The following is a 13,129-nucleotide window of genomic DNA, read 5'->3' on the forward strand; positions in this document are numbered from 1 at the left end:
ATCGTGAAGGAGCGTCTGGTTCGAATGTCTGGGAGACAGTGTTGCCAGATTGGATGGACGATTTCCAGCCCAAAAGCTCACAAAAACCCGCCCACTCCAACAAAAAACCGCCCAAAACTTTAACTAAAAAATAATGTGATACAACATGTCAGTCAAAGACGTTAAGAGCCATTCTAACTCCTTAAAACTAAATAATAAATAATTACGTTAGATAAATTTCCCATGGATCAAATGGTGGCACATACATTAAAGACAATTACCGAATATGATTAAAATAGGTTATGCAAGCAGTCACCGTCAAAACATTTGATTGATTTACAATTGATTTACCGATACCCTCGAAAAAACACATGCATCATTTTCAATGTCAACAGTCAGAATTTAAATGCATAAGTGTCCAATATAAGTGATAGGAAAAAGCAACGTAATTAGGTATTTCACACTTGTTTACGCACACATATAACAGTCAAAACTGTGTTGTCATTCATTTATAAATACTGTATGAAAATTAACAACAACAACAATAATAATCGCCATCCGAATCCATGAGTTTATCACTGAGGTGGTATGTAAATTTATTTTCACAGCGGTCCACATGAGAAACAATACCGCCCTAATAGGGGCTATAGTCTTTTGTGAAGTTCATATTGTAGAACATTACATTTGCACCGTCAAAACTAAGAAGATATACCAATCTGTATTGTTTAAAAGATAAAAGACAAGATCGTTTAGAGATTATAAATAGATTGTTATAATAAATTAAATAATTTAACTGTGCTCTATTTTAGGAGTTGCAGTAATATTAGAGTCTTGGTGTCATCTTTCCCTCAACAGGTGTGATTCACGTTTTGAGTGTTAAAACACTCTCCCTCTCTTTACCATGTAACATATATTTAGGCATTATGATCACTCATACAGTTCATAAATTTAAAATTAGATCCGTTATTGCTCATGAATCATCACGTGTGTCTGTAGATCACTAGTGATTGGCTAAAAGTACGGCCGCGACGTCCACATCAGTATCAGCACCTCTGCACTGCAGTTTATAACAACGTGATGACTGTTCGGATGCAGTATATGCACACTTGAGCTTGTTTTTTAGCCAATTAGCCTATACAATTTATATTTTAGAAAACCGCCAAACTGACCCCAAACCAGCCCAAAATTTGTCCACCCGCCCAAGACCATTTTTACCCGCACAATCAAATTCAAAACCGCACAATTGGGCGGGAAGCCGCCCAATCTGGCAACACTGCTGGGAGAACAAATGTAAGCTGCGCCCCCTGGTGGCCAATCTTTACACTTACTCTATCTAGCGCAATAAAGCCAGCTCGATGATATCTTAGCTGAATCGTCTCTAACCTAACGCCCGTGTCGCAATATTTTTCACAGCACTTGCTGATCTAACAAGTAATTACGTGGATCTGTGCTTATTCCTGCTGTTTTTACCCTCAAGACTTAATCAATAACAGACACATTCTGTAATTGTGAATGCAGTTATGTTAAACTATGCCAAACAAACTGGTTGGTACAGAGTTTATAGGCTTTAGTTGCTTTAGTTAGCAAACAAACAATCGAAATATTATTATTATTATTCCAAATTGACATCACTTAATTTACCTGACACTCATTTGTATAAATATGATTAATGATTGATTTGAACCTTTGCATAACATTTTATAATTGTTTTAAATTTTCGATTCCTTAATCAGTAGGAAGTTCTCCACATCCATGTATGTGACCGCTGGGTTATTATTTATCAGTAATCAGTTCTTTTTTTAGTATTTAAACACACACACACACACACACAGGCCTGCATGTATAGTCTATACACACACACACACACACACACACACACACACACTGATGATTAGAGGTACAAGAATCCAGAGGTCTTCTCTCTGTACCCCAGTCGCCCAGCAGCCTCGTAGCGCCGAGCGGCGGAAGGAGGGAGGGGTCTGAGCTGCTCCGGGAAACCAGAGGTTTGATGCAGCCTCCGCCGTGTCCAGTCAGGCTGTCTCCAGACCGCGATGGCTATGGGTCTAACGTCGAAAAAATCGTCTTCTAGAAACAGCGGCGTGGAACGCAAGAATCTCATCACCGTCTGCAGGTAGTTCATTGCATGACACACACCGAACCGCTGTCCACATCACGAAGCGTGCTTTCAGTTAGCTTGGAATATACCAATACTTGGGTAATTAAAACTGTCAAACGGTTTATATATATATATATATATATATATATATATATATATTTAAAACTTTTATATATTTTATTAACTAGATAACAGGATATAGCATCTTTTCTGATTTACATTTTTGCGTAAACGCTTAATATTGAAGACGAGGCCCTTTAAGGACGTCGACCCCTTATTTCATACCAGCATCCATGACGTCATTACATCCACCCGACCATTTTCACTGCTGTGCACTCGACAGGCTAAAACCACATGACCTTCACACTCACAGAACCTTTCACAAAAAAAAAATCCTGATGGATTTGGTAATATATATATATTTATTTTTTTAAAATTTTTAATTAATTTTTTTCTAATAAGGGCTACATACATAAACAGGACCATACATTAGCACTAGATCGTAATCTATCTATCTATTAAAGTTGATATCAGATCAAAATCTGACCCTGTTTACTTTCAAATAAGACCCGTTCCTTTTTGAATGATTCATCCTCAGTGCATAGAATGTTATCTTTTCACCTTAACTTTTTTTCCCTGATGTCACTTAGTCCATACAGGCTACTGGATGATGCTGACCAATAACCAAATAGATATAATGTTGATTCCCCTTGAATTTACTGCAAATAATAATGTAAAAATGTCAAATGCACATCATATTTTAAACAAACTGTATAGGCATTCATTTTCCAATGTATTATTTTATTGATCACCAAATCACACTAGAATTAATTGTCATCTTTTTTTTTTCCTTTGCATCATACAATGAGCATGCTTACTAAATAAATCTAGTTTGAACCCCAGTAATTAGCCTTTACAGTCATAGCAGTTTACAGATGTTTCATGAAATAAGAAATTGAAAGCTATTATGTTTTTTCTAGCTCTTATCAGGAGATCCACATCATAAAGATCTTGACTTTATGGCACACCAGTCGTTGCTTAGACTGCAGTGTCTCAGCCCAAAGCCACTCATTGTACGCTTGCAATAGCCTACTATGTGCCCATTTTGTCCCAACACACTGTGCGTTGGTGAGTCATGGTTGAAGCATATGAGGAACACCGAATTCCATCAATGCATTCTGTTCTGCAGGGCTGTGTGGAACTGCACCAGAGCTGCAGTTTACCGGTCGGTTGGTACAGAGCAGCAAGTGGGTGTTAAATAATTCATGTTTGGGGGCGCCCCAGGCATAGGCCATGTACAGTTGCAGAATGTACACAAAACACTGTCACTCCTGTTGGGACAGCAGCACCATTGTGCAGTCATAATGGAAATGCAGTCAAAGAGATGATTGTGATGTGGCAAGCTGTTGTGACATCATCATCCCCATCTCTTTGCCTGCAGTAAAAAGGAATATGGGTTTCCAGATGGGTTAATACTAATGGATAAAAACCCACATATTTTTAGTTCCCAACATTTTGAATGATATATGGAGAACAACATGGAAATATATCTTCATTAATGTCAGCACATATTTATTAAGTATACAGCACCATGGTTAGAACCAAACTTTCCAAGGTTCTACTGTCTGGATGGTATAATGCAGGACTTGTTAAACACATGAAACACATGCTTTGCTAATGCAGTGTGGAAAAATGAACAAGAAAGAATGACAAAAATGGACTTCAGACTTCACAGATTATTATAAACACAAAGACGCTTTTGTTGAAAAGGGCAGAGGCCTTTCTTCACTACCCACATCTTCTGTATGGCCATGCCATAGCGGTTTGTTCCATAAACGACAAATTACACAGGACAAAGGACTTGACAAGAAAAAAAATTGACTTAATTAATGGCTGCTAGAAAAGAAATCTCAAACCCTGCTTAATTGAATTGGATCGTGATTAGCTCAGATTACTTGGTGCTCTGAGAGACACATTGCTCAGAGTAACTAAAACCTCCCATGCTTATGTCATGTGTCTGTATTTCTCTGGTACATTGAGATCAGGAGACCATTGCGTTTGTTTCCTTCACTCTCAATCATCGAACCCCAACGTCTCTCAGTCCACAGTGAGATGCACATTAATGAAAGTGGTTGTTCAGTCTTTAGAGACCTTTAAACCAGGTTGAAAAGCTGAAATGTCAGGGACACATGAATTTGGCCTCTAAAACACACTGGGCAGTGTACTCTTGGGCATGGTAGCTGATCTAAGCTGGAAATCATGAGCAAATCTAACAAATATATTTATCTAAAGCATCTTTGTTAAAACTGAGAGCTGTTGATATTGTGGAGAAGGGCTCTGACCAACAGAAACATGGTTAGTTTCACTCTCCATAACCTACTCTCTTATCTCAAAGCTGAGTTTGTTCTGCGCTAAGATCAAAACATTAGTGATGTTGCATTTCTTCAGCTTTTTTTTTTTTTTTGGTTACACATACAGTCTGGTTCACTGACATACTATAACTAAAGACAGTCACACAGTTTACACAGTTTCAGTTTTTACACTCAGACTAAACAAATGTCATTTTCAGAGGCGATAAATAAAGGTTTTGTATTAGGGGCACTCATAACATGTTTGTCGGTTCGTTTTTACTAAAGGAAAACCTTGAACCCATTAAGTTTTTTTGGATGAAAGAATATTCCAAACATTGTTTTCATGTAACAAGGCAAGAGCTCAGTACTTTGAACCAATAAATCTGTAAAAATGAATGGCAAGTTTAAGAGGTTTAAGACATAATGAAGTATAAAACAGGGCATGATGAATGCCTCCCAGGTCAAAGTCGAGAGGTAAGAGTTCCAGCAGTCAAAGAAAGGCTCTTGTTGATGTCCCCCTGTCTTGACTTTCCGATATAATGGAATGGCCAGTTTTGCTCCTCTCCTTGATAAAGGTTTCCAGACAGCTGAAGCTTGTAATGTAAAGGTGTGGACTCCGATGATTCAAGGACTCTGCAAGGATGAGGCTTTTTGTACTGTACAATCAACAGCTTTAGTTTTGTGTATGACTTTTAATCTAAAATGATACACAGAAGTCACTGTAGATGATGTCTTATGGGACATTAAAAAAGGGGATGGGGGGTTCATAGTTGTCTTGATTCCTTCATCTACCTTCAATTAGATTTTTTCGATTTGTCTTGAAGGTGCTGGAGATCAATGTCTTTCAGACATTTTTAAAAGGGACGGAATTAGATATCAATTGCTGCATTTTCATCTTCATCCTTGAGATCTAGTTCTTTGACCATCTGATTTCCTAGGAACATATCAAAATCATATTTATTTAACCAAACATGTCTTGGCACCAGCTCACCGACCTCTGATTGGTTCTTCCATGATCAACTTTAACTTCTAACTCAGAGCAATGAGGCTAAATGCACAATTACACAAACAATCATGTTCACTTACTTAGCTTCTCAGCACATACCTAACTCATTGAACTATCCTCCAGTTATAGTAAGAAATTTATTTTGTTGTCTCTAATATGTGCCACAATTTAATTGCATTTGAATCTGATAAAAGTTTGTATTTTGGGTGGGAAAGCTTATCCAGAATTAGCAGATAATGCTGGTACTGCCTACAAGAAGGGTGAGGGTAGGGGGGAGAAAGAAGTATATTAAAAAGCTAAAAACAGAGAGTGGGAGGGAGATGTAGAGAAAGGATGATTGTTCAGGCTTGGACAAGGAGGGCCAAACAGGGAAATAGTGATGACTGATGGAAAGGGTATAGAAGAGAGGAACCAAAGCATAACCTGTAAGAAGGATGCTCAAGAAAAATCTGTTATAATCGGTAATCTGTAGGTTTTAAAAGCTGAAAACAAACCCTGGGAGGTTATTCTGAAAGGTTATAGCGTATTGTCAAAGGTGCCTTGAAAAAAAAAAAATCTTAAGAGCAAGTGCTGTGAAGTAATATTCATAGAAGGGTTTAGCTTTTTGGCCTGTTATCAAAGTGGGCGAGACCAAGGACACAAAAGCCATTTGTTAAGTTGCTGCACATTTGTTTTTCCAGTGTCAAATCGTACCAAGACAGTCTTGCTGCCACATGTCTATATTAGCATTTTAGCCCTCACCCTGCTGACCCTCTGAAACTTGCATCTTTATATTTTCACTACACTTTACATTTACGGATTGTACGCAAATTTTGTGTTTTCTGCTGCTCCTGTGACCAGACATAGTGTGCAATCAAGGTACTGTATTTGGTTGGCTGGTGTTGGTAGTCAACCTTCCTGCAATGATTAGCATAGTTCATGGGATGTGGGAATGCCCTACACTCTTGGAAAACACCTCTTGCTTCAGGCATAGAGCCAAAGAGAAAATCAAGACTCAAAAATGTTTGTTGTTTAAAGTATCCAAATCTAACTGGGTGGTCCTTACAGTTGCCCAAATTTACTCTGGCCAAATGATGAAGCAATGAAACGGGCACAATTAAACAATTACAGGTGACTAAACTGAGCTGGCAAGATCAATGACATAATGAAATATTTTAATTAGCACCATTAAATCATGTGTTTCATAAGTAATTCTATTATTGCTACAAATAATAGTCCATGGCATAAAAACCATCCTTTGGAGTTGGATTCATTAAGTACTAACCTGTATCCAGGATGTATTCCAGAGAAATCTTAGGTAAACAAAAAAAGAGACTTGGTCCAAAAGGTAAAGTTTTTGTTTTGAATGGCAACAATGATTCAAGATGCAGTATCTTTTTTTCACAGAAGGTAGGCTTTGATGACAATGATGTTTCCTCAGCTGTTGGTGATATTTGCCAAAATTGTATTGGTTCCCAGCTTGGTGATTTTGTCCAGCACCCTACACCCTCCCCAAAGATTTAGCTTGCTTCCCATTAAACAGTCTTCCTCTTGGGCATAAAAGCCTTTCGGAAGGATGTAGTCTTGGTACCTCGGCTGAAGGAAGCAGCTCCCATGGAGATCTTTGTCTTGCCACTGCTGATGGTGGAAGAGCCCAGGGAAGTTGTGCTCTTCCCACGAGAGATAGATGAGTTTCCCATCATGATCTTGGTCTTGTCTCTCTTGATCGATGTGCTCCCCAGGCTGAGGGCCGTCTTGCCTTCTGTGATACTGGTGTTACCCATGGCGGAACCAAAGGTGGTAGCGTTGAAGCTCCAGGAGGTCTCCTCCAGCAGCCAGCCTAGATAACCTGACCAGGAGCACGTTCAGGGTAAAATATTCTCAACTCTTCCTTGGGAAGATTCTGCTCTCCTGAATCTACAGGATAAGGTGATGATAGCTCATCGCATGCCTTGGCAGCAAAGCATCACAACGCACACAGACAGTGTCTGGTTGGGTGTGACAGTCCAAACAGCTAGTGTCGGGATGGGACCAGAATGCTAAGCTTGGTGAGAACGACCCCCATGCAGCATAAAGCCCTTGTTGAGCAGTAAAACGTGGGCTCCGCAAGGCCACATACCTCCCCTGTGTGCCGTGAATGGACAGAGGCTGCCGTAGGAGGCCTTAGTTCTATCTGGGGAAGAGCGGACAGTAGACTGCATTGTCCTGTCACTAAAGCAAGGCACTGAAGAACACATTGTTGTGCGACACAATTGATGGTGACATCACTCAGTTCCGTGGCAATGTGCCTTCCTAGAACCGCTATCCAATTTTATACTGTACACAGTTGATTGCTGAGATTCAAGGGCGTGGTTTGCTTTCATGAGTTTGTTATGTCAGACCCCCAAAATGTATAGTCAAATTAGTTATCGAAACGTTTTGTTTTGTCCAGTTGTGACAATGAAAACATTTTCTATACAGCCAATTATTGAGATTATTGCTTGTTGTGCAGGCTACTAGGTAAAGCCAGGTTCACATTGTAAAATTTTGGCTTCTTGTTATTAAAACTGACAAAGTTCTGGCAGCGTAAGAAATTTTGCAAAACATTCGTGCAGTCTGACTGCTTCGATTAACTGTAGATGAGATGATTAGGACCAAAGTCTTGGCTACGATCATGTAGTCTGACATAAAAGAAACGTTACAGTGTGCTGTGGCTTTTACCTAGATCTGATTTGGATCACATTGTATATTTTGACAAGCAGTGTGTGCCCAGCTTAAGGTATAATGAAATAAACTCTATGAAATATTTTAGAGGTAGACACATTAAACAATGTTTTAACCATTTCAAAGATCTATTTATTGACCATTCTGATTTAATTCACTGTTATACTGGTTGACTTATGCTACACTTAATAAGATTAAGAAGTCAAAAAATTTACACAGCTCATTTTAAGTTTAAGGCAATGGTTAAAGTTAGAACGTTTTGCTATGACAGGGTTAGTCCACTTAAATGACACAATTCCATTTGCAAAACAGAATCTCAGATCTGGATTCCGGATCATTATCCAACTTAGACCCTTCTGCATGTGAACAACAATAGCAGCCATTCTAGTTGTGGCAGTGCACACCCTCACACATGCATGCATGTTGTCTTCATGAAAACCAGATTGGTGTTCTCTCAGACAAATCTTTATCTTAATATCAACTGTATGACAAAGATGTCATGCTCCATTCCAAGCTAATTTAAGATACACTTACATTTCATTTTGCATCAAGAATGCATTTGTGTGCTTTTCTTGAGCAAGCTGGCAAACACTTGCATCTTACAAGACATCCAACCTGCTTACACACTCTCTATAAAGTTCATATTTGTGGACACACATATACATATACTGTACATATACTGTTTGCAGTTATATTGGTGTCTTTATGTCACAGATGAAAATCCCAGTAGAGATTCCATTGCGTTTCGTTGCCTCTTTTGAGGGAAGTCATAACTACAGTGACAGACTTCTCCCCTTGACTTAAAGTGGCCTTGCTCAAAGAAATAGTTGTCTCCCCATGAGTGATAGTAGTTGTACCCACCACAAATGCAGTCTCTCCCTTCCTCAGTTTGGTCTTGCTCCTTGAAAGAACTATCTTCCCCCATGAGATGGCCTTCTTGCTTTTCATTACCTTTTGTAAAGCAGGTCTTTCTCAGTAAAAGAAAAGCCTTTGGAGTCGTTCTCTTGCTGTATATCTGTTGTCTCATCCTTCTCAGTTCTATTTCTTGCTTTGAAAGTATTGGTGTTTGTTTCAGTGTTTATAGATCTCCTTTCCATCTACATGGTCCGGCGCTTGGGCATGAGGGCCTTGCGGAAGGAAGTTGTAGTTTTGCCTCGGCTGAAACTGGCTGTGCCCAGGGAGATGGTAGTCTTGCCTCTGGTTATGGTAGAGTCGCCCATAGAGGTAGTGGTGACCCCACGGGTGATTGAGGACTTTCCCATGGTGATGGAAGTCTTGCCCCGGGCTATTGAAGAGCCACCCACAGACAGGGCAGTCTTCCCTTCCGTAATACTGGTGTTCCCCATAAAGGCATGTAGGTCGTCAGGTCTTCACTCTCTCAGTTCTCTCTCTGTTTCCTCTACCCTTTGAGTGGGCTAGAGTCTTAGCATACCAGCGCCTTGCAGGTTTGGCTGTTCTGGGAGTATCGGTATCGGGACAGCCCTAAATAGATCACACCACCAATTCAGCAAGTGGGTGGGTGGAGAAAATGAGCGTGAGTGTGTTGGGATGCGAGGGAGATTTGCTCACTATACTGTTGCCTTAAAAAAAAGGGGGCAGGGGCACAAGGACTCCAATTGTGATGGCAGGAGTGGTAACGTGAATACGGCATCAAAAGGGCATTGTCTAGCACACAGTACAATTGGGATTGACCTCAGCAGTCCGCCGTGGCACCGCTCTCGAAAAAGCCTGTCGTTACATCAGTAAGAATGGCAGCATTGAATGGGGCTTTCACCGATACTAGCGTTTGTGTCTGTCTGTAAGATGCTAATCATACTGTTAGTGGTGACGATGTGACGATTTAAGGGATAGGCAGCAGGATGGATAGATCATTTCACATTATATACACATTTTGCAGTGAATTTTATGTTATACGATGGTGTAAATATGATTAAACAAATAAAGAAGAGGTTCCAAATTAACCTGTGCACAATGAGTAACGATAAACAGAAATACGCTGGATCACAGTCTAAAAAGGCTAGCATGGATAGTAAATTAGCGAGCATATTGGCGACATTGCCTCAAGAAGAAAATCAAGTTGCAGAGGGAATGGTTGACAATTCCTTGTCAGTGACACAACGTGTTTCTGAACTAGCCGAGAGAAGTGTGGTATTTCATCAATGCATGGTTTTGTTTTTTTTGATAAATTTTGAGTTTCCCAATGAGATATATTATGTAGCATATCTAGTGTAACTAAATTTTACTACATATTGCCTCTCTACTACTCTCTCAGGTTTTCTGTAAAGACGTTGTTGGAAAAGTACACTGCTGAGCCTATTGATGACTCATCAGAGGAGTTCATCAACTTTGCGGCAATTTTGGAGCACATCCTCAGTCATCGTTTCAAAGGTATATATTTAAACAACTTCCTGTCAGTTCTCAATGTCTGTTGGTACTCATGAATAATCTGTAGTGATTTTTATTTCATCAGGTCCGGGTGGTTGGTTCAGTTCAGATGGCCAGAGGAGTTTCTGGGACTATATCCGTCTGGCCTGTAGTAAAGTCCACAACAACTGCATCTGTAGCATTGAGAGCATTGAGAACATTAGCACGTCACGAGCAAAGGCGAGACACTTTCATCCTCAAGCACTCTATCTTTACCCTCTTGAGATGATAAGCATAGCATATGTTTTGTTTTGGTTGCTGGTCCCTACCATGGGATGCTGTTGTACTGATTTATTCTATTTTGGTTCACTAGCAAAGCTTTATCTGTGACTGTTTACTCTCTGGTTGTCCTACAGGGACGAGCCTGGATTCGTGTAGCTTTGATGGAGAAGCGTTTGTCTGAATATGTAGCAACTGCGTTAAGAGACACTCGGACTACAAGGTTATAACTCTGCATTCTTTCCAATGAGTTTGACAGCTGTCTTTATCATTTCAAATTAATTAATATAAAAAAACTGTATTTGTGCTGCAGGAGATTTTATGATGATGGTGCCATAATGCTAAGGGAGGAGGCTACTGTTCTGACGGGGATGCTAATTGGACTCAGTGCCATTGACTTCAGGTAAAAACATTGTATTCATGACAACTCACAAATGACACATACTTCAGCGTGAATGTGTTTTTTATTTCTTTTCAGGAATGTGTCATTTATTAGCCACTAGTGGCACCAGTTAGAATGTGTTCCCACCAATTAATGTGATATGACTGTTTGTCTTTCTTTTCTTTTTTTTTTTTTGCAAACATTAGTTTCTGTCTAAAAGGAGAAGTTTTGGATGGAAAGACACCTGCAGTGATCGACTACACACCTTACCTGAAGTTCACCCAGAGGTAAGTTTGCATTTGCTGAACAAACCCAAATCCTAAACCTTATAGTAGCCTTTAAAATGCCATTGCTGCTATTTTATGTGCCTCCCCAGCTATGACTACCTGAGTGATGAAGAAGACCGCCGCAGTGTGGACAGCAGTGCCAGTGATGAGAGTGTAGCTGAGCATCCTTACATTCCTTTGGTCACAGACGAAGAGACCTGGAGCAACAAATGCCAAAAGATGGAGCAAAGATTCAAGATTGTCCATGCCCAAAAGGTATTTTGGACTTCCAGCCACTGGGTGATTTGGTTGTCCATGTTGCCTGCTGAATAATCCAGCTTGATAGCTGGTTTCTTGCTGGTCCAAGATAGGCTAGCAACTAATGACCAATTTGGATCAGACTGAAACCAGCTACTATGTTTTGATTAAAGCAGAAATAGTGCATTTAAATACTAATCCATAAATACCTGTAATTGTAGGGTTATTTAGAGGAACTGGTCCGCTTGAGGGAATCCCAGCTGGAAAATGTAGAAACCGAGAACAAGAGGCTAGATGCTAAACTAGAGGAACTACAGGTCCAGAGTCGACAAGAGAAGAAAGAACTGGAGGCCATTGTACTGGAGCTACAAGCACAACTGTATGAACACACACACACACACACACTAAAACACCTTCTGCATTTGTGTCAACTGGAAGTCTCTAATGGCTTTATTCTGGTATGTTTTGCAGCACTGGAATAATTCCTCGTGAGTCCTCTCATTTGGTAAAAGGACTGTCTATTCCGTTCATTAACCAGTGCACAAGTGCACAACCCACCAACAACAAAGGAAATGTAAAGCTGTTCCGTCGGTAAGTGCTGACTCTTGTAGTGCTGAAATTTGTAGACCCTCACCACACCTTGTTTAACACCTTGGCAATCGCTCAGAACACCTTAGCAACTACATCCCGGAAATCACCTGTATCACAGGAAAGCACTATTCAGTCTAGTCAATCTAGTCATGAAACTATGTTTTGGGGTTTAGAAGAAGTTTTCACAGTTTGGACCTCTCAGCTGATGTGAGTTTGACCTCTGACTCTCAGAAGGAAGACGACAATCCGAATGGAGACACGGCCTGGTCAGCAGGTAAAAATATGCAGATTAACACACAATACAATCATGTCTGAATAATTAATGTTCCTTCTCTTCTCTTCTCTTCTCTTCTCTTCTCTTCTCTCTTCTCTTCTCTTCTCTTCTCTCTTCTCTTCTCTTCTCTTCTCTTCTCTTCTCTTCTCTCTTCTCTTCTCTTCTCTTCAGCTAAAGACAACACTCCCTCTATGCTCGGTCTATGTGGTTCTTTGGCTTCTCTACCCAGCTGTAAATCACTGGCAAGTCTCAAATCCAGTGAGTATTTGGTCAACATCAGCACAGAGCCTAGTCCTGCCTTGTCTCCTAGCTAGGGGGCGCCAACTTCTCAGTCTCAGCTGTACTTTCCTCCAAGAAACACCACCTCTGGCCTAGCAACATCCTTCAAAAAGTAAAGATCCCAGTGAGCTTAAAAATCCATGAATGACAACCCCTCCATCTTATTTTCCTGTCTTTACTTGCCAATCTTGCCAATTTATTATTCACTCTTGTCTTCCATCCTTTAGTGCAGTCTTCTTCAGCATGTTTGTGTCTGTAACATTCCCGAGCCTGATATTACAGCCCAAAGGCACAGCAGCTTA

At 40.1% G+C, this 13,129-nt stretch overlaps 2 protein-coding genes across 2 annotated transcripts; one reads left to right on the forward strand and one right to left on the reverse strand.

Annotated features, from left to right (window-relative positions):
• Nucleotides 1–1,939: 1,939 nt before the first annotated feature.
• Nucleotides 1,940–13,129, forward strand: LOC132148972 (RUN domain-containing protein 3A-like). The gene is made up of 11 exons (XM_059557817.1): nt 1,940–2,110; nt 10,407–10,522; nt 10,605–10,738; nt 10,915–11,000; nt 11,091–11,180; nt 11,366–11,446; nt 11,536–11,701; nt 11,905–12,062; nt 12,155–12,274; nt 12,448–12,548; nt 12,720–13,129. The coding sequence occupies exons 1-11, from the start codon at nt 2,031–2,033 to the stop codon at nt 12,860–12,862; spliced, it is 1,275 nt and encodes a 424-aa protein (XP_059413800.1). The 5' UTR covers nt 1,940–2,030; the 3' UTR covers nt 12,863–13,129.
• Nucleotides 9,121–9,591, reverse strand: LOC132148971 (autotransporter adhesin EhaG-like). Its single transcript, XM_059557816.1, has one exon. It carries the CDS (start codon nt 9,478–9,480, stop codon nt 9,232–9,234), a length of 249 nt encoding a protein of 82 aa, XP_059413799.1. The 5' UTR covers nt 9,481–9,591; the 3' UTR covers nt 9,121–9,231.

Source organism: Carassius carassius, chromosome 9, assembly GCF_963082965.1.
Source record: "Carassius carassius chromosome 9, fCarCar2.1, whole genome shotgun sequence".
Taxonomy (NCBI): Eukaryota; Metazoa; Chordata; class Actinopteri; order Cypriniformes; family Cyprinidae; genus Carassius; species Carassius carassius.